Source organism: Eleutherodactylus coqui, chromosome 1 (genome assembly GCF_035609145.1).
Source record: "Eleutherodactylus coqui strain aEleCoq1 chromosome 1, aEleCoq1.hap1, whole genome shotgun sequence".
NCBI classification, from domain to species: Eukaryota; Metazoa; Chordata; class Amphibia; order Anura; family Eleutherodactylidae; genus Eleutherodactylus; species Eleutherodactylus coqui.
This window is the reverse complement of record NC_089837.1, coordinates 469,274,829-469,302,433: the sequence shown is the minus strand read 5'-3', so window position 1 is coordinate 469,302,433 and position 27,605 is coordinate 469,274,829. Positions and strand designations below refer to the sequence as shown.

Here is a 27,605-nt window from a genome sequence, read left to right as displayed (position 1 = left end):
TTTTCAAAGGCCACAAATTTCTAACAACACAATAGTCTAAGTAAGTACGGTAATATTTGAAACTTTGATTAAGGCCTCCTGTCCACGGGCGATTTTTCACTGCATTTCCTACGGTGATAATCCGGCGGCGGGAAACACAGTGAACTCTTTCCATGGACTTATATAGAAAGTGCAGCCCCGCTGTCCACGAGCGGAGAATCATAGCGATTCTCTGCTCGCAGGATTTTATTCGCAGCATGCTGCGATGAGCCTATCTGTCAGAAAGGCTCAGCACAGAGAGCTGTCAGCTCTCCCCTGCTCCCCGGTGGCGACTTCCGCAGCGGAGATCTGCCACGGGATATTGCTACGCCCGAGGACAGAAGGCCTAAAGTGGGGAAATTCACTCACAAGGAATCTTGTGACATCTGGAGATACAGAAGGAGATGAGATAAAAGTTCTTGGGATCCGGCTTCAGCCGATTTTGACAAGCTTAGGATATGTCCACACCAAGTGGAAATACTGCAGATTTGCTCGGGTAAAATCGGCAGTGGATTACCATACAAGCCACGTGGATGAGGAAATCTGAGGAAATGTCATCCACGTGGCTGCAGAATTTCTCCACCCCAAAACTGACCTGCAGTGCGGATTCTTAACTTGTAAAGTTGTATATGTTCCTTTCTAATACAAGTTCATTAGAGAATTGCATTGATCCTAAGTGAAGATTCATTAGTGTATTCTGGGATTTCAATAGCATAAAAAATGTAGTATAAAAAGTGTCAGTAGTGGAATGTAGAATGTGTAAGTTCGTTGTGAGTAAAGTGCATATGTGTTGAAGGACGTTTTATCATCAGACGTATCTGAGAGGGTCACATTAGATAGTCCAAAAACTATTATTCTGCTGCTTACATATCTGCATCCAGTGTAACGTCAACTAAAGTAAATGACATATCGGTTATGTAGAGTGTGTTAAATAAGAAATTAAAGAACTATACAAGCATGATTTATAACATACATAACATCCTCTGTGCAAATTGCACATACATTTTGGTATGTTCACACAGTAAACCATAGAAACACACTGGCTCTGATGGCTACTTGCCATGCCCAGATAGACTTCAATCCCTTAGTAAGTAATAGAGGAATCAGCATAATCTTCGGCAAGCCTTATTTGATGGATGCTTACCGTCTGGCCGCATTCGAGGAACTTCAGGCCCAAGGCAACCAAACATTGCCATGTCTGGAAGAAGAATGAAAAAGACTATTAGAACAATAGAAATATGTCAAACCGCAAAACTACTGGAGTTGCTTATGGATACGGGTGCAAGCGTCAGATAACGGAGAAATACCAAGCCATGCAGCTGAAAATACATTTTCTGCCTACTAAGGAGGGTAAGTTCACATGACAGATTTGTTGCAGGAATTTCAGGGTTTGTGGAAATGCAAGCACTTGCTGCAGAAAAGCCCATTTAGAGGTGTGGAGCGCAGGCAATTCTGCAGCAAATCTGTCGCATCTGAATATACCCTGAGAAGTTGGGCGGCTGCTGGACTGACCCTACTGGCTTATAAGGTCTACAGGATTTTGTACTCCTGAGCATCAACTCGGTCATCGACTCATGGAAAGCAGCACTTTCTGCTATGCCTACAACATGTATTTTGGCGCGCCTCTGAGGGACCGAGACAAGAAGTGGGTACCATTCTTGAGGTCTGCCAGAAGAGGAGAGAGTTGAAATATGAAGTTCTGGTAGGTCTTGAGAAGATGCTGAGCCACTTCCTTGTAATTACCCAAGAAACCATTAACTAAAGGTGCCTGCACACGAACGGAATTTCCAGCTCGTTATTTTAGGCACATTATCTGCCCCAGACCGCAGCCAATATACTCCTATGAGGATCCGCAGTTGTCCCCAGACGGACGGATTTGTATCGCGTTTTTTCACGCGCGTGAAAAAATCTGCAACCTGTCCTAATTTGGGTCGGATTCTGCGCGTGAAGCCTCCAATACAAGTGAATGGGTGCGTTTTTTCACGCAGTACATCCGCAGTGCAGCTGCGGATGGAGTCACTGGTTGCTATGACTACAGGAAGTAGGCATGGTAGGAGGCGTCCCAACACACAGCAGAGCTTCACAGGCAAATTTGTAGAGGGAGATAGGTAGTATTTCTTGCCAATGCAGGATGTAAGAATGCAAAATCTGTAGTAATGAATTCCTCTTGTGAATTTTTTTGCAGTGACTGAAATAAAGTCACGCTGGAGAAGCGCCTGAAAAAAGTTACATGGATCAACCATGCCCACAAAGACATCAATAATTTAACGGTGCTCGCACAAGCAAGAGGGACAAAACGGAGTCTGGGTGTTGGTTTTAAGGCCTCCTTCCCACGAACGGATTTACGCCGCGTAATTCGCGGCGAAAATCCGCTGCGTTGCCCGCTGCTATTAGGTTCTATTGAACCTAATAGCACAATGCTCACGATGCGGAATTCCACCGCGGAATTTCGCACTGTGAAATCTCCCGTCCTCACCCGCGGCATCCTCTATTTGCCGCGGGTGTACGCGATGACGGCTTCCATTGCAGTCAATGGAAGCCGTCCGTTCACGCTATCTCCCGCTGTAACACAGCGGAAGATAGCGAGAAAACGCTTTCCCGCCTACCGCCGCCGCGTCATATGACGCGGTCGGCGCGTCACGTGACACGGCTGGTCGCTTCATGTGACGCGGTGGCGGTGGGCGGGGAAGCGTCTTCACGCTATCTTCCGTTGGTAAGTATGGGGTCTCTGGGGGGCGCCGTGACGGGCTTCCTCGCGGAATATTCCGCGGCGGAGCCCGTCACGCTCGTGTGAAGCCGGCCTTAAGCTGTTTTCCAAGGAATGGGCAGTTCTCTAGGGGTTGGGTTTACAATAAGGGGGTGTCTGCTGGTTTTTCTGCGGGTTTTTTTCCGCAACACATCCGCGTATATCCGCACGTGATTTTTCACGCATCCGCACCTATCCGCAAGCACATTTAGGTACCATACGCGCGTGAAAATCCGCTAGCGGAATCCGGAACGCTCGTGTGCAGGCGGCCTAAGTCAAAGAAACTCTCCCATGCTTCTCAGTTGGTAGCAGTCTCCTCAGGGATTCATCATCTTGCATTAATTTCCTGACCCAGGGACTCTCAGGGAAATGCCACCCCTGATCTTCCTTGCCGATAGTTTTTTAAATACTTGAAGACTTCAGAATTAGCACTAATGCATTCATAAATTGCTTAATCAGCCCTGGGGAATGGTACCTTTACACAGAATTAGAAATGTCTGCTTTCTTCCAGAAACAGCACACCTGTTCTCGAGGCTCATCTGCAATTCCACACACAATCTATGGACTATGGTAGCGCTGTTTTTAGAAGAAAGTGGCCATAATTCTCCAATAATGACCCCATTAACCACTTCAAGCCTACAATCTGCCTATTTGCACTGAACATTCACTGTATTACGAACACCTACTCAATGACAGGTGGGTCCGCTTTTTTTGAACAATCACTGCATTCACACTTCAAGAAACAGATTCCATAAGGTGGTGAATATCCTCCATCCTCATCTCAATGCATGCCCGCTGCAGCAGCTGCGACAGTTGGTGCACATTTTGCAGATAAGTGGAAGCAGATCTCACAGCCCTTTCCAGCATATTCCAAACATGTTCAATGTGGTTACTGTCCGGTGAGTTTGGAGGCCAAGACAGTGTGAATTGATAGTTCTGTTCTTCCAACCAGTCCCTGGTGATCCGAGCTCAATGACACAGAGTATTGTCCTGTTGAAAGATGGCACTGTGGTCGGCGAAGACTTCCTGATGGTATGGGTGCAGATGGTCAGCTAATAGGTCCCAATAGCGCTCATCACTTAAGGATTATGTTAAGATGACAAATAGTCCTAGACCATGTCAGAAAAAGCCTCTCAGACCAGAACACCGCCAACACGGGCCTATTGAACCCAAATGGCGCACCTATGGGATACAAGTGTATGCTGTTTGCACCAGATGCGGAACTGGCCAACCATATGATTCAGCAGTAAAGGGACTTTTCACTCTAGACAACTTTCTGCCATGTGTCCCAAGTCCATTGGCATCTTCCCTGGGCCCACACATGGTCACTCTTGTCGGTCTTTCGTCCAGTTGACGGAAAATACGCTGCGTGGTCTTTGTAGAAATTTGTCCAACTTTCCCGCTGTTGTACTGTTGGGTCAGTAGGTCCACTGAAATGTTGCTGCTGAGATTCCAGACGTGTCACCCGATGCTAGACCGCAGGATCAATCACAAGTGGACTGCCGCTGTGTGAGCTTCTGTCGAACATCTGTCCATGGTTTAACCAGTCTTCGGGAACAGCCAACAAGTACAACAGTTTCAGAAATTCTGGCACCACACCTCCCAGACATCAATAATCTGCTTAATGTTACTCAAGTCACCACACTTACTGATGACTGCCAAACGTTGTCTCTTGCTGCACAGAGGAGAGGTCAGCACATTATCTAAGAGCATTTTGTGTGTTTTTTGTCAGCTTATGTCCTCTTTTATGCTTCTGTATCTCTAACTTAGGTTAGTGTAGGGACTCACAAGTGAACGAGGAGCCTTGACGGGGATTGTGTATTTTGGCCAAAATATTAACCAATACCTCGCATTTATCAAGAATTGTTTATAAGTAGTTTTTACATGAAGCGCAGCTCTGAACGTTGGAGGAGCCCGGGCTGCCAGTGCGGGCCACCTATATGCAGTGAAATATGGCGTCACTTGTGAACTCTGCATGGCACACTACACGTACTGTGTGACCTGACACCATAATATATATGGGCTACAATGTGTGTGATAGATTGTATGTGCAAGTATGGTACTGGGCAGCTTCCCCCTCCATATAGGGTTGACGTATGAGTGGCGGTCATCAGTAACCTGCGCCTATGCTCCTCCTGACAGCACTTTGGCTGCCTGCATGGTGGTGGATAGGGTGCATTATCTGCACCCCCTATGTTATATAATACTAAGTATTTGGCCATTTTTTGTGTGCATATTGTGATGTGGTCATCATGTGGTACCGCATTACTGATCACAAGTTGTCAAGCGATACCTGTTCCTAATGCAGTGATCGGTTCGTGGAAGTCGGCATTTTGACGGACATGGTGTCATGGTGATCAGCTGACCTTAGTAATGTGACAAAGTAGTAAAAAAATGGTGTTGGCTACTAAAATTGCAAAAGTGGTGCCAAATTAAAATGCTAGGGCCCGAATATTAAGTTACCAAATTTCTCTTTAACATAAAAAAATGACCAAAACTCATCACTTTCCAGTGCAGACACATTTATCATGCATTCTGGATAAAATAGAATACCACTGTTTCATGCCACAAGGTATTCAAATCATGCAAAATGGAAGATACACAAAAATCACTATTCTTCTCCATTTCCACATTTGCCATCCTCTTGCTACCTGCTCTTATTCTTAACCCCAAAAATTTGCATCGAGAATGCTTGACCACCCTGTACAATTGCCCCATAGATGTGAGGAAGGAGGACAGACTTACAACCTAATTGGAGATTTTTGTTCTGAGCAGTGAGGGCGGTATCAGTTAACAAGTGACACAAGTAACGGGAACATAGTGGGAAACTTGGGAAAATTATTTTTTTCTGTAAATTTAATTAGATGTATCAACTACATTAGAGAACAATGTGAAAGAACCGAGGGAAGCTCTGTATTTTCTTAAATACTAAAGGATGGCATATGACTGAAAGAGTCATATACACAACCAGCATAGTTACACTTACCAGATATCCTACAAAGCACAGATAGACAACTGACAAGATGGCTGCTCCCACATAAAATCCCACGTGACCGAGAGAAGACACATACACCACCACGAAGTAGATGTTTATGCAGCATACTATTAGTATAAGGATGCCACCAGCGATCTTAAAGAACCTTAAGAAAAAAAAAAAAAGTATAGTTATGTTTTAAGACCAAGAAAAAATATCCCTTTAAAAACACAAAGTATTTTAAATCTAATATTGATGACCTATCCCAAGGACAGGTTATCAGTATCTAAGCCCTTAACCCCTTCAGTGGCACGCCTGGAAATTTTCCGGGACGAGCTCCACTGCCCATAGTGATATAGCCTGGAAGATTTCCGGGCTATGTTTCACTATGGGAGCTGCAGAGCACAATGTCATAAGCTGTGGCAGTGTGCTCTGCCTGCACAGACCCACAAAGAACAGTGCACAACGATATTACCGATCTGCCGGCAACTTCCCGCTTCTTTTTTTTAAACTCCTGCCCGGTTTTGTTTACAGGTAGCCACGGAGACCATCGGCTTGTGAGAAGCCCGCCAATGGTCCCTGTGGCAGGTCCCTGGTGCTCAGCTGTCAGAGGATAGCCGGGCATCAGTTCTTACAGAAGACCTCCGATCTCAGCTGTATAACCCTTTACATGCTGAAGTCTATACAACCGCAGCATGTTAAGAGCTGAAAGAGAGAGGGGGCTCCCTCTGTCTGAGGATAGCCGGGCACCAGCTCTTATACAGCAGAGAACAGAGAAAACCTCTGATCTCTGTCGTCATTATCGGACCTCCACAATGTGATTAGGGGGCCCTGATGGGTCTCTTTGGAAGTTCCCTAAAAGGGACAAAAATTTTTAAAAAAGTTAAAAAATTATAAAAAATAAATTAAAACAAAAACGCCAAACCACCACCTTTTCTCCCTTTACTTTGTAAAAAATTAAAAACAAAATTACACATGTGGTATTCCAGCATTCGTAATGACCCAGAGAATGTAGTACATTATTTAACCCCCTAATGATGTGCCCCCCCCCCTTTTTTTCCCTACCCCCTTTAAAAAAATTGTAACTCCTTTATTTATTCATCAACGTCGCTCGTTTTTTGTGGAATGAGTTGTATTTTTCAAAAGAGATCATACTGATTCTACTCAATTTTAGCCAGGTGATCCAAAATCTGTTCATACCACTGAGGTAGAAATACAGAGCCGGCGAACTCCAATCTGATGGGTATCTTTATATTATCTGCAAATATTTCTCCAATGCATGACATCGGTTATAATCATGCACACTGAGCAGCGCCAAAGACAATTTTATACTTACAATCCATTTGCGAAGTCGCTCATCACAGACCGAAGACTCGTAAAGGTCAATATTGGTATCAAAGCAAACGGAAGCTTAAATAAAATGAGAAAAAGGAAATCAGTCCTATAGCAAAAGAAGGAAACCATGGAAACAAATATAGATAGAAAAAAAATTAAAATTGTGATATATTTATACACTTGCAGAAAGCTGAACTGTATGTATACTCTGAATGGCCACTAGATTAGAGGCACCAGCCCTTTCACACATGGAGCCTCCCTGCAAAGAAATTAGACCCGTGACTCCGGCATAAAGTCAAACTAGCAAGTTCTGCATGGTTCAGTTTCACTGTAACTCCACATTAAAATGAGATCATCGAGTGAGCTGAGTGATTTTGAACGAGACCTGGTCATCAGTGGTAGCCTAGCAGGGGCCAGGATTTCATACACTGCCAACCCTGTGGGGTTTTCTCATGCGAGGGTGTGGAGTGTACACAGAGAATGGTGTGATCAAGGAAAAACGAACATCCAGCAAAAGGGGATCTAGTGGATGTAAATAACCCGTTGACAAAAAGGGGTCAAAGAAGGATGTCAAGAATCGTTCTGACAAATAGGCAAGCAAGACTCCAGTGGGCAAAAGAGTGCAAACATTCGTTTTTCCACTGCTCAGGTGAGTCCAGATTTGTGTTACAGTGTACGAAATGTAGCACAAGCAGCATAAATCAATGAACCCCTCATGTCAAGTATCAACAGTTCATGGTGGTGGAGACAATGTTTCTTGGTACATATTGCGTCCTCTCATATGTGGGTGTATACCAAAATGAATTGCTGTGGTTCTGAAGGCCAAAAAGGAGGTCAAAAATGCTAACTCCATTGCCAAAAAAAACCAACTTTCAGAATCTGGCAATGAAAAAAAAAAAAAAAAAAAGAAAGAAAGAAAGAGAAAATTGCTGCTTCTTTAAGGCCAAAATACATCAAGTCCTAAAGGGGTTAAGTGGCCACTTGTTGCAGCATGTAGTGCCTAAGTAATTTGCTCAATAATACATTTTTGGAAATTAAGAACAATTTCACTAAATGATTATAGCCGTGTAGTACATTATGTGAACCAGTATATTTACCTAAGGGGGTTAATTTGAAACTATCTCTGTAACTATACTGAATATGTGGTACACCATAAATATATTCCCAAGCAAGACTGTACAGGACACTATAGGATGTACTTGGTCTACGACTACAGTATGCTAAACCGTACCTGCTGTATACACTTCTCTCACCTGAAGACTCTGAAGCACATTGAGAAAATCATTCATTCCCGTTAGGTGCTCGACATCTTGGAAAATTGCAACAAGCAAAGTTGGGGTAATTGCAATGGATCGGGTAAGGACCACCCGGGCAAATCGTGACCACTTCAAGTTCAGGAAACCCTATTCAATAAAAACAAAAAACACCAATGTCCATTAGCAATGAAGCAATTAGAAAGAATTATTAGAGGCCATGGATGCCTTTATAGATTAGTTTTTTTTCTTTTGCACCATTTTTTCTTATAAACAGATGTATTATGGGCTGACAATCATTTTTGCAATAGAGTTTAAACATTTTCCACCTTTTGTGATATTCTCCATATCCCTATTTATAGGCACTGCAGTCGGAGGGCCAACTACACACGGACGAGTGCGATAGCGGGCCGTGAATCACAACTCGATATCACGTTTGCCATCATGTGATTTTCCCGCAGATGCGAGGCATTTTTATAGCAAAACCACTTCAAATCACTTCAGGGAAGTAGCGATCGTCCGGCGTGGCTGGCAGCTGCGGCGGCGGATCACAGAGTTTCTCCCATTGTTTTCAATGGGGAAATCTTGCACCTAGTACATGGTGTGATGCTGCCGCCTGCCCCATTGAAGACAATGGGCGATGCAAGGGCACACCCAAAGAAAGGACGTGTTGAGATTTGTTTCCCGCATTGGGAGGAAAAAACAAAGTTAATGTGTATGACCCCATTCTAAAGAACACACAAATTGCACTACAGAAGGAAGGAAGCTGTAAATGCCACCTACCTGTAAGACAAGTCTATTCATGGCTGGCAGCCCTGCACTACATCAAGACACATGCCTGAATACTACCAGCTGCCATCTTGACAGCGATGTGCCACTATTTAAAGTTAGGTCAGTCTATAATAAGACACGAGTTCCACTTGCCTGGCAAACATGACCACTGTTGGAGTGTCAGCCCTGTCTCTTACTTACACAGGATAGGATATGTAGTCTTTCCTTAACTAGTGCATTAATACCGTATGTAGGGCTTAAACTTTTCGTATGCTCTTGTACAGTGTGACTTGTTATGAATAGCCGGACTTTACTTGCAGCTATACATGTTTTATGGTAGTCCGACATGTTAGAAGCGGCCAGATTTTACTTGTAGCTACTCCTCTGGTGTTGTCCTTCAATTAGACCATTGCTATTTAGGACTCAAACTTACAGAAGCACTCAAGAGCAAACACATTTTTCCATGTGTGTCCCCTCACCTGATTGCCTGTCACTCTCGAGGTCTCCTATGCAATGCAGCCTCCCACAATATTACATACAACTGACTGATACTTATCAGGAACCATTTTGATCTTTAGTTTTCTTCCTGCCTTCTTTTTCACTATTCTGTGCCATCAATCCCATGATGCATCAACACAGCATGACATGACCAGCTAGAGACTGTACTCTCTCTGCCTGCTGGGAGGACACTGAAATTATCATGAACCTCTACATTTACCTAAAATAAAAAAAAGAGCTAAACCCCATAAGTATAGAGTTATGGAGGATGAACCGTTGTCTGATTCATTAGAACTGTCACAGTGGCGTGTAATCCTTAGCAGTAACTATGATGGGATTTTTTTCCACCCTGTGGGGTACATTCCATGTAAGTTCATAAACATGAAGTTCTGCTGACTCTTTGAATAACAGAAAGGCAAGCAATTCATAGGGAAGGGGAGGGGGAGAGGCAAGGGAAGCGGGAGGGGGTAAAATGAGATCACATGACTAAACTGAAGAAAATTTTTCAGATGGCAAGGTATAATTAAACAAGTTAATATTAACAGACTGGAGGGCTAGTTAAAAAAATATCACGATAGCATATTTTATAATAGTCACAACTTATAAAAGGTACGGAATGCCAAAAAACAACTACATGTTAACATTATACAGCCGCCTGCCCTCTAGAATTACTTTTTCCCCTCTTCCTCTTGGCATGTATATTACATAGAGAATTTCCCAGGTCTTATCTATTAATCTGCTGCAATTATTTGCATATCAAGTGGAATGCTACATAGGAGTAGCTATCCTTTTCACCCTTCAGTGTCTGGCCTCTGACTTTACCATCATGGCTACTTCTCACCTAGTTGATAAACCTTTTTTGTAACTTCTTTATTTTTTAAATAAATGGGGAAAGTGAAATACAGAAGGGAAAAAAGTAGGGGGGGGGGGTGTTACTATGTTATACAGACAGACTAATGTTTCTGTGCACGAGTGCTAGTTCACGAGACCCGCGGGGGGGGTTGGGTTTAGGGTTAGGGTTAGGTTTAGGCATTAGGGTTAGTTGCCGACCCTCCTACGGCCCTGCTGCTACTTATTTAACGGGCCGCCCACTCGTGCACATCTCCAAAGGGGGGTGTGTACTCAACAACCAATCAGGTCGCTGGAATCGCTCACCGCTACTGAAATACAAAATATGCCATCTGTAGTCAACTGTTTCTGGATTCCTGCCAGTTGTCAGGGCAAGGTACTTGCTCTCACTGACTATCAGGGTAACTTGGGGAGACAGATTTTTACCTCAGAGAAGAACTAATTTGCATACGTTGTTCCGAGGCAGCATTGCTTGTAACGGCCCTTTTTACACGGGACGATCTTGTTCACATTCCCGTGCTCCTGTAGGAATTTGGTGGATAATCATTCCGTGTAAATGCATGCAGAAAACTGAACATCGTGTCATTTGGTGTAAACAGCAATTGTTCACTTTTGAAGGACTTTCTGCTTACAGTGAATAGAGGCGGATAGGGGAAAGAACGCTCCTCAGCCCGCTCCGCTTCCATTCCGGCAGCATGGTCAGAGATGCCAACGATACTAGCTTCTGTGTAACAGCTCAGGAGTAAGCATCACTGGGAAGAGCTGGCAGACAGTTTGCCGGTCAGCTCACGCCATGAATTTCCTCAATGAGAATCAGTAACTTACCCGGAGCTGCCAAAAGGCATCTCACCTAGCTTGTACTGACAAGGGGCAAGAACCCTTTAAGAGCCTGCGATTTCCCTTCCAATCCCTTTTTTCAGTCCCTCCTCTTACTTGTCTATTGCTTTTTTAATGCCACTTTACTGGGCATTGGTATAGTGCCAGGTTCTTACACTATACCAATGTACTGTATTTTATACCCATACAATGTATGCATGTGATAGTTATTGTACGGCTGTTCACCCTGCGCTGGTTTAAGGTTTGCGTCTAGTAATTGCCTTGAAATTTAGCTTCTTTCAGTAGAACTCTGAAACAGTTATCTACAGATGGATGTCTGGTTTGACTAATAACCCTAGTCCTGTATCAAGGGAAGGTAAGGTGGGAAGGGACTTGTTATTTGTATAGCGCCAACTTATTCTGCAGCGCTTTTAGATTTATTCATTTGTTTATTAGCCCCCAACAAGCTGGGTACTCATTTTAATGACCTTGGAAGGATGGAAGGCTGAGTCAACCTTCAGGTCGTGAGTGAGAGCTTAGGACTGCACTCTGCTGCCTTAACACTCAGCGCCACACGAGGCCCATTTAAGGTTCTTTTAAGAGTCAGACATAGACTTACCAGGTAAAAACCTATAGGTGGCACTAGAGAACCAGGTTTTCTTCCTTCTGAAGGAAAGAATTTGCTACTTTTCCTCCATGGCGTACTGTCTGTCAGGGTACTTTTACATGGACCAACTACCAGCCGAAAAATTGCTCAAATTAGCAATTTTAAGTGATTTGTACGGTGTAAACGCGAGACCCCAGAGGGTACGGAGAGAGAAACTGCTCATTAGTCGCTTCGTTTCAGCTCACTGAATCAAAATTACTGAGCGAGTCCTTGCTCAGTGTAAACAGGCAGTCATTCATTGTTTTTTCTCAGTGAACGGAGGCAGGCGCCCAGAAGAGATCTCTGGCACACTCCACGTCCATACATTAAACGACTATCACTTCTGTGTGAAAGCACATTAGCGATAGTCGTTGGGATGGCTGTCATGCGCTTCAGTGCCCAACAGTCATCCCATGTAAAAGTTCCTTAAAAGGGGTTTTCCAGGCACAAAATGGAAATTCTGAAAATGCTGAAATCTAGTAGTGGCAACCTGTACCTTTTATCCGCTGCTCTGTACCCCATGCAGGTGCCGATCTGCCGCTGTGTTAACATGCATCACTTACGCAGTAAACACAGCAGCAGACTGTTTGCTACAACTCCCAGCATGCATAGAGCTTGTTTACTGGCCAGCACTGTAGCTCCGCCCACAGCTCACAGGTCCTACAACTTATTAGCATCAGCGTCCCTCTAACTCAGAGAAAGCCTGCGGAAACCGGCAGACAGGAATTTCCAGCACTCCGAACTGCACATGAGCAATACAGCGCAGAGCTTCCTCCCCTGTCTTCCCATCATGCACTGCTCACAGGATGTTGGAGGCTATGGATGGGGGAGGAAGTAGCAAACGCAGAGAAGCTGTCAGAGGAAGTGGTGAATATTTTGGACGGAGAATCATGTGACATAGATAGAAAAAGAAGAAAGTAGCTAGACGAGGTACAGCGAAATGACTTATTGGGATAATGTACATTCCATTTTAAAATGTTAGTCTGTGCCCGGAATGCCCCTCTAACACTCAGCTGAATCTCCTCAAGGAGAACCAGCAGACCTGTAAATATTTTACAGCAACTACTTTACTGCTTTGGTAAGGTTAACTGTGGTGGTCCAACTGCCAAAAGCCCTTAAATCAGCTCTGCAGCCCCTTCATTTTCATGATTGCTGGGCTTCCCAGCAGCCAGACCACCACCACCACCACCACCGCTCAAAAAGTAATGGTGGATTTTCTTTTTTGACAATTCTGTCCTGTGCATGTAACTAAGGTAAAAGGAACCAATAAAAAAAAAATGACACCATGACCTCATGTGACGTAGATGTCACCAAATACAGTGCCATAAGTTCAAGAATTTGTTTTCCCAGATAAGTATAACATCACAGGAATCATATTTTCTTACCTCCATGACAAACTGTCCAGAGTAAGTGCCAGTCATAGTTGAGCTCTGACCTGCAGCCAGTATCCCCACTGCCCAAATATACAAAGCAGCAGGTCCAAAATAGCACCCTAGAACGACGCCCTAAAACCGAAGAAACCACAGGTAAATCAAAGATAAAAATACATTAGAAACTTGTCTTGCTCTGAAAGCCCAAGAAATTCATACAAAGATGAATATGCCTTAACCCTTCCCAATCCAGTGTTGGACCTCGGCCGACATTAGGATTTCCCTGTATAGCTCTGATGTCGGACGAGGTCAGACACATGGTTCTAACACTATGCAGGACAGTGCTCAAATGCCATAGGCTGTTCTGTCCATGTATGCTAGCCATTAAAAGGTATCATATCTACAAGATTACTTTGTGTCTCTTACTGAGAGCAAACATAGTATACAGGACAGCCCCTCGATGAAGCATACATATGCAGAACAGCCTCCGACATCAGAGCTAAGCAAGGACATCTTAATGTCGGACAAGGGCCGACGCTGGACTGGAAATTAATTAATTTTAAAAAAAAGCTATTAAAATCATTATGACAGCAAATTTTTAAGTGTTTCTGTTGAGCAATTCCAAGAAATCTGTAACGCACTTTCCCACCCAAAATAAATAAGAGTTGGCGAGCATGCGGGTGGCAGGGAAATTGGATTGAAAAGGGTTAAAGGGAACCTGTCACCAACTAGAAGCACCATAAACTTAGTTATAGTGCTTATAGTTTAGATGATGTGAAGTCTTGGGAGTCTCTTTACCGACTTACCCCATCCCTCGTTCATCCAGTGTTACCAGCAAGTCAGCAAGAATGACTTTTTTCTGGAGACTATGCAAATGCACTCCTGTAGAGATGAGGTGGCGTACACACACACAGCCTTCTGAGGAGAGTCACGCTAGATGTGTAAGTCCTGACTTCAGCGGGGAACACTGAAGGAACTAGGGACTGGGTAAGTAGAAGAGACTTTGTAGACTTCACATCACCTAAACTATAAGCACCATAACTTAGTTTATGGTGCTTATAGTTGGTGACCGGTTGCTTTTATGGCATTTATCTAGTCAAAATTAGCTAGTGTCAGCTATAGTTGGCCACCAAGTAAGGCCCAATGTCCGCGGCGACGGGTGCTTCCGCACACATCTGCAGTGAAGAAAACAGAAGACTTGGACGGGTAAGCAGGATCCTTGGCTGCGTGCAGGGTCAGATTCTGCTGCAGGCTTCTGCATGCGGAATCCGAGCCGCCCGTGGACATGAGACTTAAGTCAGTGTCCAGCACTTTAAATAGTCTTGAAACATGTCTAACAGTCATATAGGCAATATATGACTTTCTTATGAGGAAGAACTATCTGGTATATATTTTTTCAAAGGAATGTTACCTTTAAGACTTCCTACTAGCTGGATCTCTGCAAGGAGAATATGTACCGTTCATGCCAACCTTCATAATATTAAGATTGTCATGTTTCTCTAAAAAGAAGACACTGTCAAATAATTTTTGCCCCAAAAGAGGCACAGGGTCTTATTTTCAGGGGGTGTCCTAATACTCACCTAGTAGACGGCGTTTGGGTCCCTCGCACTGGGCTGCGGCACTGCTGTAGGCTTTCGTGTACCGCCAACGGAGCATTTCTTCTTGGTAGCGGGGCTTGAATACCCCGCCGCAAGCAAGAAATTGCTCTGATTGGCTCATTGAGCACCGCATCAGCCAATCAGAGCCAGCGCTCAATGAACCAATCCACAGCCATTCATTTTACTATATTCTTAAATGGCTGTGATTGGTTAATTGAGCGCCGACTCGGATTGCCTTATTTTTCGGCAGAGGTCTTATATTTCAACCCCACCCCACGAAATCAGGGCAGGGCTTGTTATCGGGGTAAACGCGGTATTAAAATACATATGGCACAATCATGTTGGAAGTGCAAATTTAGTTTTAAAAAAAAGCTTTACATATCAGTAAACTTTCCATTTCAAGATATACTCACCCCCTTGTAAATATCCACTTTTAAAGGGTCTGTGTTGTTGGGAAATAAAGCACCTTGGCCACTGCTGCTTTGATTAAAACACTGTGTAGACTGAGAAGGGTAACAAACAAAAAAACAAACAAACAGTGAATACTTAGTAGAAACAGGCGAGTGGGCGATTCAGAAACACAACAAATATTCTGAAATATAAATTTAGCACATGATATGACCTATCTGCAAAAATAACACTTAACCCATGCAGAACAAAAAAATGTAAAGAGTAGCTGCACTTTCAACTAAGTTTTGATATGTCGTAGAGATATATCAAGAGTATCGATCAGTGGGGATTGCGTTGATCACTGGAAAAGAGGGGCTGCAGTGTTCTTCTGAGCTCTGTTTCCCCTTGGCGGTCTTTGCCATTTTTGGGCTCCTCATCGCATAATGCTTGGGTGGACGAAAGGAAAAAAAAAAAAAAAAAATCTGACTCAATTCAAGTCATTTTAAGCCCTTGAGCATATGGCCTATTTTGGGTTTAAGTACACAACGATTTTTCGCGGATTTTCATTTCCTTTTTTTTTTTTTAAATTTTTTTAAAAGCCATAACTTTTTTATTTTTCCATCGACGAGGCCGTATAAGGGCTTGTTTTTTACGTTGTGAACTGTAGTTTTTAAAATCGGTGCCATTTTTGGGTACATAGACTATATTGTAAAACTTCTATTAATTTTTTTATAATAGCAGGGAGAGAAACAAATCAATTCTGCCATAGATTTTTTTTTTTACAGCGTTAATCATGCAGCATAAATGACAATACATTTTTTCTGCGGGACGGTACGATTACAACGATACCAAAATGCTTTTTTTTTTTTAGATTTTTCCACTTTTCCGCAATAAAAACCCCTTTTTTTTGTAAACTTTTTTTTTTTTCTAAAGTCGCTGCATTCAAAGTCCTGTAACTTTTTTATTTTCTCATGGGCGGAGCTCTGTGAGGGCTTATTTTTTGCAATACTAGCTGTAGTTTTAATTGGTACTATTTTGGGGTACATGCGGCTTTTTTGATCACTTTCATTGTGGTTTTTTATGAGGCAAAATGAAAAAAAAAAAAAAAAAAAAGCATTTTGCCTCAGTTTTTTTTTTCCCCAACGCTTTTTGCCGTGCAGAATAAAAAGTGTGTTCAATTTATTGTATGTGGCGTTACAGATACGGTGATTCCAAATAGGTGGGATTTTAATTAAAAAAAAAAATAAATAAATAAATAAATAAGTTATGCCAATATGGGAAAAAGCACAAAAATGGGGATTTATTTTCCTTTTTTTTTTTTTTTTAAACACACTTTTTATGTCCCTGTAGGGGACTTGAACAATAGCATCTATAATCACTATGATAAGGCATTGCAGTACTTCCATCCTACAATGCCTTATCGCTTGCATTAGCGATCACAGGCACTGGCAATGCAGGATGCCTGTAATTAAATCGCGAGAGTCCGATGACTTCACAGAACCCTTTACACGCCGCGATCTACATGGATCACGGCAGGGAAGGGGTTAACAGCAGGGGTCACTGTCCCAATGCACCCCCGCTGTTGCAGTGGGAGGCTGGCTATCGGTGACAGCTGGCTTCCGCTGCCGGATAGCACAAGATCTCTTTATGATCGCAGACTATCCTCAGGGCGTAACTGTACGTCCTGTTGCGTTCAGTACCCCTCTGCCAGGATGTACAGTTACGTCCTGTGGCAGGAAGGGGATAATGCAGCGCGGGAAATAGTCAAAAGCAGATTGTAAAAACATTATTGCTAAATTATCTTCAAAATTATTTCATTAGACAGTCAACATCTAATGCAGCATAAAAGGAGCACAGGAGCGCGGAGAGACAGGGACGAGTGTCGGGCATCGCTTGCCCAACACTCGTCCTGTGTAAATAGGCCTTAAGGCCGGCTCTTGGTGTGCTACTTTATGTCAGGGTGCAGGATGGTATTAAAAGAGGAGGAGTCTGCCCTAAACTATACAATCTGCATCTGAGCGGTTTCAATCAGTTTTTAATAAAACAACTATAAGATCCCTTTTGCTATTATATTTAATATACATTATACCGAATCACACTGATGATGAACAACAGAAGACAGCACACTTTGTTTCCAATGCTCTGACTCCACAAGGCACCAGGATACAAAGTACTGACTGAAGCCTGATAGCCGTTTTCGATGATCAAATAAAGGCCTTACCACTTCCATATTGGTTTTTCCAAAGAAAGCCTCAGCAAACACTGCCACCACGAAGACGTTGATTAGGAAAGACAGAAACAAGGCTATGCTTGACTCGATAAAGAAATATTTGTTGGCTTCTCGCACTTCTTTCTTGTTAGAACGGTTTACATCTCTGGACTGGAAGGCAGAAAATTTTTCATAATAAAAAAAAACTATAAAGTTAAGCTGATAAAACACATTTAGCAATGAAACCAATGTTGGCCGGGACACCAGAGCAACAGCCAACATGTGAAACCTTAATGGGACACTTTCCCTTATTGAAAGTGAATATGCTTCAGATCCTTAAAGGACCAGGAGGTTTTGGTCCAAAAGGGCGTATCACTTTTTAGGGATTTTACCCATGTGGTGGTTTTATTGGTAGGGTTTTTTTTCCAGTGACATATAAAGCTATTTTTTTATATCTTTATTCATTGACTTTTTCCCATTGTATTAGGGGTAAAAAGCTAAATAAAAGATTTTTTTTAATTTATAAATTTATTTTAGCATAAATATACTAATTTTAAAAATAAGTACAGGAATGGGTTCCTCATTTTGTTTCTGATGTCTTGATATATAATTTGTTTAGTTTTGGATTACAGGGTGCATTCGGGGACACTTTTGGTTGGCGTGTTTCTTTTTTTTTAAGTATATATTTTTATTTTATTCTGTAATTTTTCTTTACTTATTTTTGCAACTATTTTTTTTACCATTTATGTCCCCCATGACGTCACATAAGACCTCTGGGGGTCATTCACATGTTCTTTCTTTTGTTTTTCTCTTTAAGTTGACATCCAGTTAAGCCTGGTTTAGACACAATGATTATCGCTCAAAAGATTTTTTTGAGCGATTTTCGTGCGATAATCATCGTGTGCTTTTTTACAGCGCAAGGTGATCGCTCCAACGTTGAGCGATCACCTTGCGCTCCGAGAGGGGGATGCAGAAGACAAGCAGGGCCACTTGTCTTCTGCATCCAGCTGTTCCCCGCTTGGAGCGCTCAGCTGTTATACAGCTAAGCTTTCCGAGTGGGGGGATGAAGAACACAGCTGGACCGCGGTGTTGTTCATACCCTGCCTGTCTTCAGGGAGAGGGATACAGCTGAAACAATAGTATCAGCTGTATCCCGCTGTGAATTCCTGACAACTGATCGCTGATCTTTTAGCCTGCTGAAAGATCAGCGATCAGCAACGGCTTAAAGAAAACTGCACAATGTCAGTGCAGGTACACACAAGAATTATTGCTCAAAAGATGGCTTTGAGCGAAAATTGTTGTGTCAAAAAGGGCCTTTACAGGAAAAAAAAACATCCCCCCACTGTGACAGTACTCACTAACAGAACTGATCTGGGTCTGCTAGGACCCTGCAACTCTGTGACAGAGAGCACCCAGCGGTCACGTGATCACCAGGTCGCATAGTGGAACTAACACTTCTACTTTCATTTTTTAGTACATAGCGCTTGTGTAGCCTATAAAAAGGAAAAGGCAGAAACAGTTAAGACTGCTTCTCCCTTCCCCTCCGGATTTTCGGCTATGTCTGACAGCCAAGGGCCCAACCTGCTCCTGCTTGAATGCAGAACAGAGCTTTAAATCGTCCGGAATTAAAGCCCAGGACCAAGCACCGCATATTTACCGTCCTCGGTCCTTAAGTGATTAAAAGGGCTTGTACCACAAAAAGAACTTATTCCCTATCCACGGTATAGGAAATAAGCATCTGATTGGTGGGGGGCACACCGCTGGGAGTTACAAGTGTCCCAGCATGAGTAGATTGGTTGTCACTTGTGGGCTCTACTGTCCTTTAATTTCTATGGGACTGCCGGAGATATCCGAGTACAAGCGAAAGATATGAAAAAAACATATTTTGTGTTTAAACACATTAAAACAAATACCTTGACCAAGGCTGAATGCAAGTACATATTGTGAGGCATTATGACAGCTCCCACGATCCCTACTGCTTGTTCAAGCTGAGCAGGCCCACAGCCTTCACAGTAAGGAAAAAACATGCCCTTAAGAAGCTTTCCTTGGTCTGGTCTGACACGCACGTACTGGAAGAGAGAAGAAAACAATGACGAAAGAAGATTAACGGCTATTATATATCAGCGCACAGACAATGCCTAACAACTAAGTCTCAGACAAAAAGAAAATAAGTTATAAATCTGTCAAAAGAAAGCAAACATTTTCCTTCTTTGACCCACAAAACCGTTTGATTGATCAGGATTGCCACAGCGCACCGCAGGCAGCAATATAGGGGAAGCAGTCAGCAATGTACATTGTAGTGGAAGGTCTTTCCAGATTATGTAAGAAACCGTTCATTTCCTGCATCACTGCAATTGATAAGAGTAACTTTTCTACTATTCTACATTTATTTTAGACCTAGCAGCTGGCCGATTCATTTTTTATTCTAGAAGTTCCATAAGTGTGATAAAACAAGGCCAAGAACCCAATCCACACAATTCATTGGTCAGCCTACCTCATAGCCAAACGTTACTGCCATTATTGCAATCAGAAACCCAAAAAATGCTTCCAATTTCCTCAAACCTACAAAACAAAAACATTCAAAAATCAATATACAATCAGCTGTAGTTACACATGAATGTACCGTATGAAACCAAATATGAACATGGGAAAAATCCATACTTAGATGGGCACTAAAATTTTAAACATCTTGATAACTTGTGTGATCGTTTAGGCCCATTTAGACCCAACAATTCTTGCTAAAAAAAAACAAAAAAAAAACGCTCAAAGCAGTCTTTTGAGTTCAAATAGTTGGGTCTAACTGCAGAGACTTCGTGCAGTTTTCGTTAACGAGTCGTTCATCGTTGTCTTTCAGCAAGTTGAAAGAAAACGATGAGCCTTATCAGTGCTGCACGCCAAGTTCTCAGCGGGATACCGCTGATACTATTGTTTCAGCTGGCATCCCATTGGGAGAATTCAGCTGTGTTCTGCATACCCACGCTTGGAGAGCTCAGCTGATTACCAGCTGAGCGCTCCGAGAAGGCAACAGCTGTATGCAAAAGATACCCGGTCCTGCTTGTCTTCTGCAGACAGCGTGAGCCTTCATTTACACACTTATGCAAAGTGAACGCTCAAAACGGTCACTCAAACTGCCGTTTGAGCGAATTTTGAGCGATCATCTTGCCGTGTAAATGCACACAACGATTATCGCTCAAAAGAGGTCTAAACTGCTATGTACTTACTTTATCTAAAATGAGGTTTTTGTGTTGAAAAATCTTAATAAAGTGCGGTCTCCCTTGCCCGGTCTACAGTCTGCTAGCTCGTGATTGATAAGGGACTGCAAGGAGGGCAGAGCAGGGGGACGAGTCCATAGAAATACCACTTAAAATACCTCTAGCGTCTGTGTTGCAGAATGAAGACAAATTCTCTCCTCCACTTAGCTACTCTACAGGACACAGTGACAGCTTTTTATGCCTCATGTCCGCGGGAAAGGAGGGACCCACTGCAGGATTCTGCATGAAGAATCCGCGGCAGGCCTGATTTTCCCCGTGGACATGAGGCCTAAAGAGCAGTAGTACCATCTCAGAATTAAGTATATACATACCACTAGGGCAATCTGCCATTCTGGATCCAGGGTCAGCTGAATGTCAATGTAATGGTGGTCTTATTACTTGTCACCCAGCTTTACAGGAGCCCTGAATGCCATGTTTGACTAGTTAGGGCTCCCACACACTTGCGTTTTTGGATCGCTGCATTTTTTGTTAACACGATTGTCAATGGGACTTTCTAATGTTCAAAAAGCAACGCACCAAAAACACAAGTTGCGGTGCGTTTCTAACATTAGAAAGTCCCATTGACAATCGCGTTAACAAAAAACGTAGCGTTACAAAAACGCAAGTGTGTGGGAGCCCTTATAGCGATGTATCTGGTATAAATGCTTGCATAAGTCTGCAGTTAGCTCTTCCAGGATCCTGAATGACAATATAATGATGACTCCATTAGTTGCCACACAATTATGTATACATTTCAACACAACTTGGCACAAATCAGCTGTACCTATGGCTCTCCTTCCCCGAAGTATAAATACTTCAATTGCTCAATTTCTGATTGGTTCCTTGTTGTTCTGTATAGTGGGCAATACTTTCCAGCCATTTATGCCATAATTAAAGACTGAATAGTCCGAAATGTGTTGGCTCCTACGGAATCGGGGGTCTGCCAACCCTCTTTCGGTGTTTTTAATATGGCAGAGTAAACAGTAGATTTTATTTTTCCCTGGATTCTCCTTTTCCTGTTCCTAGGGGGATGAGGCATAAGTGATCATTGAACTGTATGCAAAGTGGAGGGGAGGACAGACATTGGCATACAGAATGCTGGAACTAATGCTGAGGTATGGTTATGTCTGTGGGTGGCTGGGAGTGTCTCTGTGCAGGGAAAAAACTATATAGGGGCTTCATTGTAGATAAACGGCGGGGTCGTAGCTGTCAGACCTCCACCAATCAGAAAGTAATGACATGCCCTTGCAATATACCATCACTTTCTAGGACAGATAATTCCCTGTATTTATCCTCCCCCAGTGCTGTGTACTGTAGTAAGGTTTGAAACTTCCTCCTGTTTGGGTATTACCTATTAGAGATGAGCGAGTATACTCGCTAAGGCACATTAGAGACGAGCGGGGAGATACTCGGTTAAGGCACTACTCGCTCGAGTAAAGATTTGGGGGGGGGGGGTAGATCTTCCTCTCTCCCGCCCGCTCCCCCCTGCTCTCCGCCGCAACTCACCTGTCACCCGCGCCGTCCCCCGAATCTTTAGAGACGAGCGGGGAGATACTTGGCTAAGGCACTACTCACTCGAGTAATGTGCCTTAGCGAGTATACTCGCTCATCTCTAGTACCTATACTGGTCTCATCCTAATGTGCCAGAACTGCAGCAAAGTTGGACATACCAGTCGAGGGAGTACATTTGAAACCTAAAAGTGTACAGATCTGCCATTCAGGCCACTCTCACACAGGCGTTTATAAACGTGGCATCTTAGAACGGCTTTTTTGACAGCATTTTAAGGCATCCCATCATTGCAATGGGTGATGCAGTGCATTAAAAAGGTGCTGAACGCACGAAAATAGAACATACAGCGTTCGTTTTGGCGCGTGTTTGGAATGCTTCGCTAAGACGCTCGTCTGAGAAGCCCCATTGAAAATGCTCAGTGCAGCGTTTTTAGGAGGCGCCAGCATTTATCATATCAACGATTAGCGGTTGTGATTTTTAAGGAGAGAGTGGCCACCTTTCATATAGTAAGCTCGGGAGAGTTGATAACATTAACAACTTACTAATATACTCTTCAGAAGTACTGTGGTGATTTATTTCTGAAGCCACGCCCCCTTGCCTTCTTTCCTGACAGCACAGTTACTCTATTCTGTAAATAGCTGCTGATGGACAGTTACATGACACTTCCCATTGAGACGTGCGCAGTGCGTCTCAGTGGGAAGTGTTAGTGCATGGGGTCGCATCATGTGCCTCTAGATCTCGTTCTTATGTATATCTTATAATCAATCTATATTATGCATAACTTCTTTTATCTATCTATCTATCTGACAAGATGACAGTTGTGACTGACATCTAGGATGCATGTTCACATGATGCGGTCAGGAAGGAGTTAAGGCCTGGGCTATATGAAGAGTTTTTGTATCCCAACTGATTGGATTGTATGCAGTGCTGCAAAAATGTTTATTAGACCCAATGCTTTAATGATAGCAAAGCAATGATGCATTCATGACTGAAATCTATGGGGGACCTCCTGAGTATCCCCTTAAAAAAAATAAACTACCCATTCACTCAGTTCAGTTGCATTTCTAAGTGGAAATGCTCCCAGACTATTTAGGCCATTTAGGATTATAAGTTTAGATCCTGAGAGAATCTGCTGACATTCCGCAGATACTGCAAGTGAATGGGGTAGTTTATACTATTCATGTGCGAAGGAAGAAAAAAAATAATAATAATGAAGACCGATGAACAGACTCTGGATTTTAACATTTACAACATGTTCACCATTGGTTCAGATTCCGCCAGAATAGACGCAGGTTCAGATTTCTGCTGTGGACTTCTCTGGCAAATCTGTGCTTTGTGAACAAGGCCGTAAAGACGGAGGAAGTGTTTGAAATCTCTGCAAGTGTAATTATTATACTCACCGTACTTGTCCAGGAAGAGGAAGAAAAAAGTGTCTGCGATTGTAATCAACACTCCTCCCCATAATGGAATTCTGGTGAGACAGAAGAAGACAAGAAGGCGTCAACTAATCCTTTAAGTGTCTGTTGTCTTATATCTAGAACATGCATGAATATCTCATAATCATTTCATTTACAGACTGTAATTAAATGATCAGGAGTGAGAATTGAGCCCATTGTCTGTACATAAGACTAGACATTGTAAATATAAGTTTGCTGTGTAGCAACACCTAACTAGAATCAAAAGTAAGGATCGTTTTAGAATGGATTTTGTTCCACCTGTATTTTACATCAGTTCTTCTGTAATATAAAACTGGCCCATGCACTAGTGATTTAGATGGGACAATACCTCTGCAGCGCCACCAATTGGAAGGCAGCATTCCTGCAAGTCAATGTCAGACTCTTTAGGCCTCGTGTCCAGGGCATGCGCGGATTTCAAGTGCAGAATCCTGCAGCAGATTCCACCCGTGCTCGCAGCCATGGACAATTTCTCATCTGTTCGGATGCGGTGTGGGTCTTTTTCGTCCCGGACGGATCTTCTTTTCTTCTGCACTGTGGTGTGCGCAAGTGCGCTGGCTGCGTGCATGTGCAGTGCATTTTTTTTTTTTTTTTTAATCTCCTGCTTTCCCGCGGATTGAACAACTTCCATGGAAGCCGTCCATGTGGCAAGCTGGAGAAAATGGAGCATGCTGCGATTTTTATCCCGCACGTGCGATCCGCACGCCAGAATAAAATGACATCCCAATGATTGTCTATGGGCATATTGAACTGCAGATCACCCACACAGTGACCGTCCTCATGTGGACATGAGGTACTAGAATGTTAATTCCCAGTCATTGTTATAAGGTTTGTCTAAAGAGTTTGACATTGACTTGCAAGAATGCTACCTTCCAATAGGTGGCGCTGCAAAGGTATTGCTCCATCTTCCCTTTTTGCATATTTCCCAGAGGATCATGGATGCCCTTATAAGTCTCCTCACTAACCTTCTAGGTGCTCTCCTTATCACACTGAAAAACTGCAGACAATTACCATATGTAATCATATTGTTTACAATGAACATACAACCATCATTAAATCAATTAGGAGGACGATGCAGACAGTGATAAAGTTTTGCGTTGTTTACGAAAGCATAGCAGGAACTTACATTCCTACAGACAGAAGGTTGATGGCAATAGCTGAGCCAATGACCTCTTGCATATCAGATCCAATGATAGCCAGCTCTACCATAAGCCACAAGATTATGCGGGGAACCTAAAGAAAAACACAATGGGGTGAATGTCACATACTGGAATAAAAAAAAAAAAAAACGCAAGCATGTAAACCTTACAAGCACAGGATCATTTCATAGAAGCATAACCAGTTTCTCGAAAATATCAAGAATCTGAAAAAGTTGGAGCAGTAAAGCAATAGAGAGACCAATTATGTACTTTGCATTGACAACAGTCCCATCAGATAGTCAGCATGCTATATGCAGACAATATTATCACCAGGAAGCCTCATTATGCAAGCACCAAACAAGTAAAAAGTTAGGCGCACGTGACAACCCACTTAAAGGAGATGTCCCGAGGCAGCAAGTGGGGTTATACACTTCTGTATGGCCATAATAATGCACTTTGTAATATACATTGTGCATTAATTATGAGCCATACAGAAGTTATAAAAAGTTTTTTACTTACCTGCTCCGTTGCTAGCGTCCTGGTCTCCATGGTGCCGACTAATTTTTGGCCTCCGATGGCCAAATTAGCCGCGCTTGCGCAGTCCGGGTCTTCTGCTGTTCTCTATGGGGCTCCGTGTAGCTCCGCCCCGTCACGTGCCGATTCCAGCCAATCAGGAGGCTGGAATCGGCAGTGGACCGCACAGAAGAGCTGCGGTCCACGAAGATAGAGGATCCCGGCGGCCATCTTCAGCGGTAAGTATTGAAGTCACCGGACCGCCGGGATTCAGGTAAGCGCTGTGCGGGTGGTTTTTTTAACCCCTGCATCGGGGTTGTCTCGCGCCGAACGGGGGGGGGGGTTTAAAAAAAAAAAAAACCCGTTTCGGCGCGGGACATCTCCTTTAAGTTCTTGGTATGGGCCGGTGGAGAGGTAGTTGTCGCTGCTGGCAAGTGGTGCAAGGATCACATACCTTGTGAAGAAATCCCCGTCACACGGGTTTGGGGGGTACTAAGTGATGAGGTGCCACAAGCTCTGTTCGGGACAACATTGTTTGCAAGACAATCAATCAGACAAGGGGCTGTGTCACAAAACTGCAGATCCCGTGGTACAGATCCCAACAGATAGCTCTATGATGACATCTGATATGCCCATTTCTCGGTGGGTGATATTCTCTTACGGACTTATTCCACCTTATGGTAACAATAGCAATTCAATTGGCTCTCTTCTTTGTTGCGTCACAGACAGGAGCCTCTTTTTTTGTGCTGTGCTCTCTCATCCTCACATACAGTGTCTGACCTAACTTGCTGCTCTGCATGGTAAGAGTTCTACGGCCGCAGAAACGGTCATACCACCCTGCAGTGCATGTCAACATAGACTGCACAGTGGATCACTATTTAGGGACTATGTATATAAAATGCTATAATAAAACTTGTAAACATAAAACAGAATGTACCTTGAAGAACTTGTCTGCCCGTAGGTCCTTACACAAGCAACCGCAAGATAATACAGTTAAAAGAACGTACCTTAGGATACTGCCTGTTGCAGACTTCTGCTAAATGAAGACCGGTCACTACTCCTAACCGAGCTGCCAGACGCTGCAGAAGGAGGCCAATAATGGTGGCAGTCAGAAGAACCCAAAGTAGCTAAGGAAAAATAATACGCAACAACAAAACGGTTACTAAATCTCTATATTCAGAAAGCATTGAACGAAGTGTGCTTGAGTAAGCTACAACAATATTGAAACTGAGTGATTAGATAAAAATAACTATTATGAATTAAAAAAAGATGGGCCTGCTTCCATTGACTTCAATGGAAGCCATCCATGCGGGATCCACAGAAAAATGGAGCATGGTGCGATTTGTTTTCCGAACCGAAAGGTCCGCAAAACAAATCCACGTGCTTAAATTATTTTGTGGGTGCCCAGGAATCCCTATGGGCAGCTTGATTTGCAGATCTCCCGTGCAGGTTCTGCAAATCAAACCGGCCCATGGGCATGAGGCCTTGAAGGGACACTACAACTGAAAATTAATGTTGAAGGGAACATTTCACCAGGCTTTACCCCTATAAACCAGTCCCAAAATACTATAGCAGGTGAAGACTCCTTTCTAAAGCTAGAAAATTACTAAGTTACTAAAATGTCTTCGCAGTTGTGGTGCAAATATAATTGGCTATTTGTAGCCCTCCGTTTTTTTATTGTAATGCAAGCCTATATAAATAAAGGCTTAGTTATCTAGAACAATGTTAATTGTATTAACTATAGTTAAAATGTTAATTGAATCAACTACAATAATAATGTTAATTGTATTAACTACAATTCTGTTTGTATAGGTTTGTTTAAACTCTGCCCATATACATTGTATCACCATGAATCTGATGAGTCTTGTTAATCCTGTGATATCATCGTCTAGGGAATTGAGTTTTGTTGATTCTGAACCTTTCATCAATGAAGCTGGCTACTTCAGATGGTGGGGGGGGGTCTCAGATTGATAACATGACTAAGTAGTTATAGTGTATAAAACAGGGGACAAATTGTAATAGATCAAAAGCATTTTGGACCTGTGATGGGGAATGTCCTCTCACAGTGTCGTTCCCAAGACGCCCCCCCCCCCCCCCCCCCCCCGTTTTCTGACTTTTCGCCGTTGCTTCTTAGGCTGATGCACAAAGTAGATACGTATACTTAAGGTTTTTGATGTTGTAACCAATGTTTAGCTATTGTTTACCAAAACATATGTGCAATATCATCTATTTTTATGTAACTTTGCTTTATTTTTATCATTTACT

General features: G+C 43.0%; 1 protein-coding gene across 3 annotated transcripts in view; it reads right to left on the bottom strand.

Moving 5' to 3' along the window:
* The window catches only part of SLC11A2 (solute carrier family 11 member 2), a 64,702-nt gene that overhangs the window by 16,466 nt on the left and 20,631 nt on the right, over positions 1-27,605 (bottom strand). For all 3 annotated transcript variants that reach the window (XM_066584383.1, XM_066584384.1, XM_066584385.1), the window contains 12 exons: positions 26,348-26,467; positions 24,815-24,921; positions 23,635-23,705; positions 19,968-20,035; positions 19,387-19,542; positions 17,486-17,644; positions 15,288-15,377; positions 13,292-13,411; positions 8,327-8,476; positions 7,075-7,148; positions 5,751-5,904; positions 1,163-1,216 (listed from right to left, as the gene is read on the bottom strand). In XM_066584383.1, the coding sequence (XP_066440480.1) occupies positions 1,163-1,216; positions 5,751-5,904; positions 7,075-7,148; positions 8,327-8,476; positions 13,292-13,411; positions 15,288-15,377; positions 17,486-17,644; positions 19,387-19,542; positions 19,968-20,035; positions 23,635-23,705; positions 24,815-24,921; positions 26,348-26,467 (1,323 nt within the window). The remainder of the gene's footprint in view (positions 1-1,162; positions 1,217-5,750; positions 5,905-7,074; positions 7,149-8,326; positions 8,477-13,291; positions 13,412-15,287; positions 15,378-17,485; positions 17,645-19,386; positions 19,543-19,967; positions 20,036-23,634; positions 23,706-24,814; positions 24,922-26,347; positions 26,468-27,605) is intronic.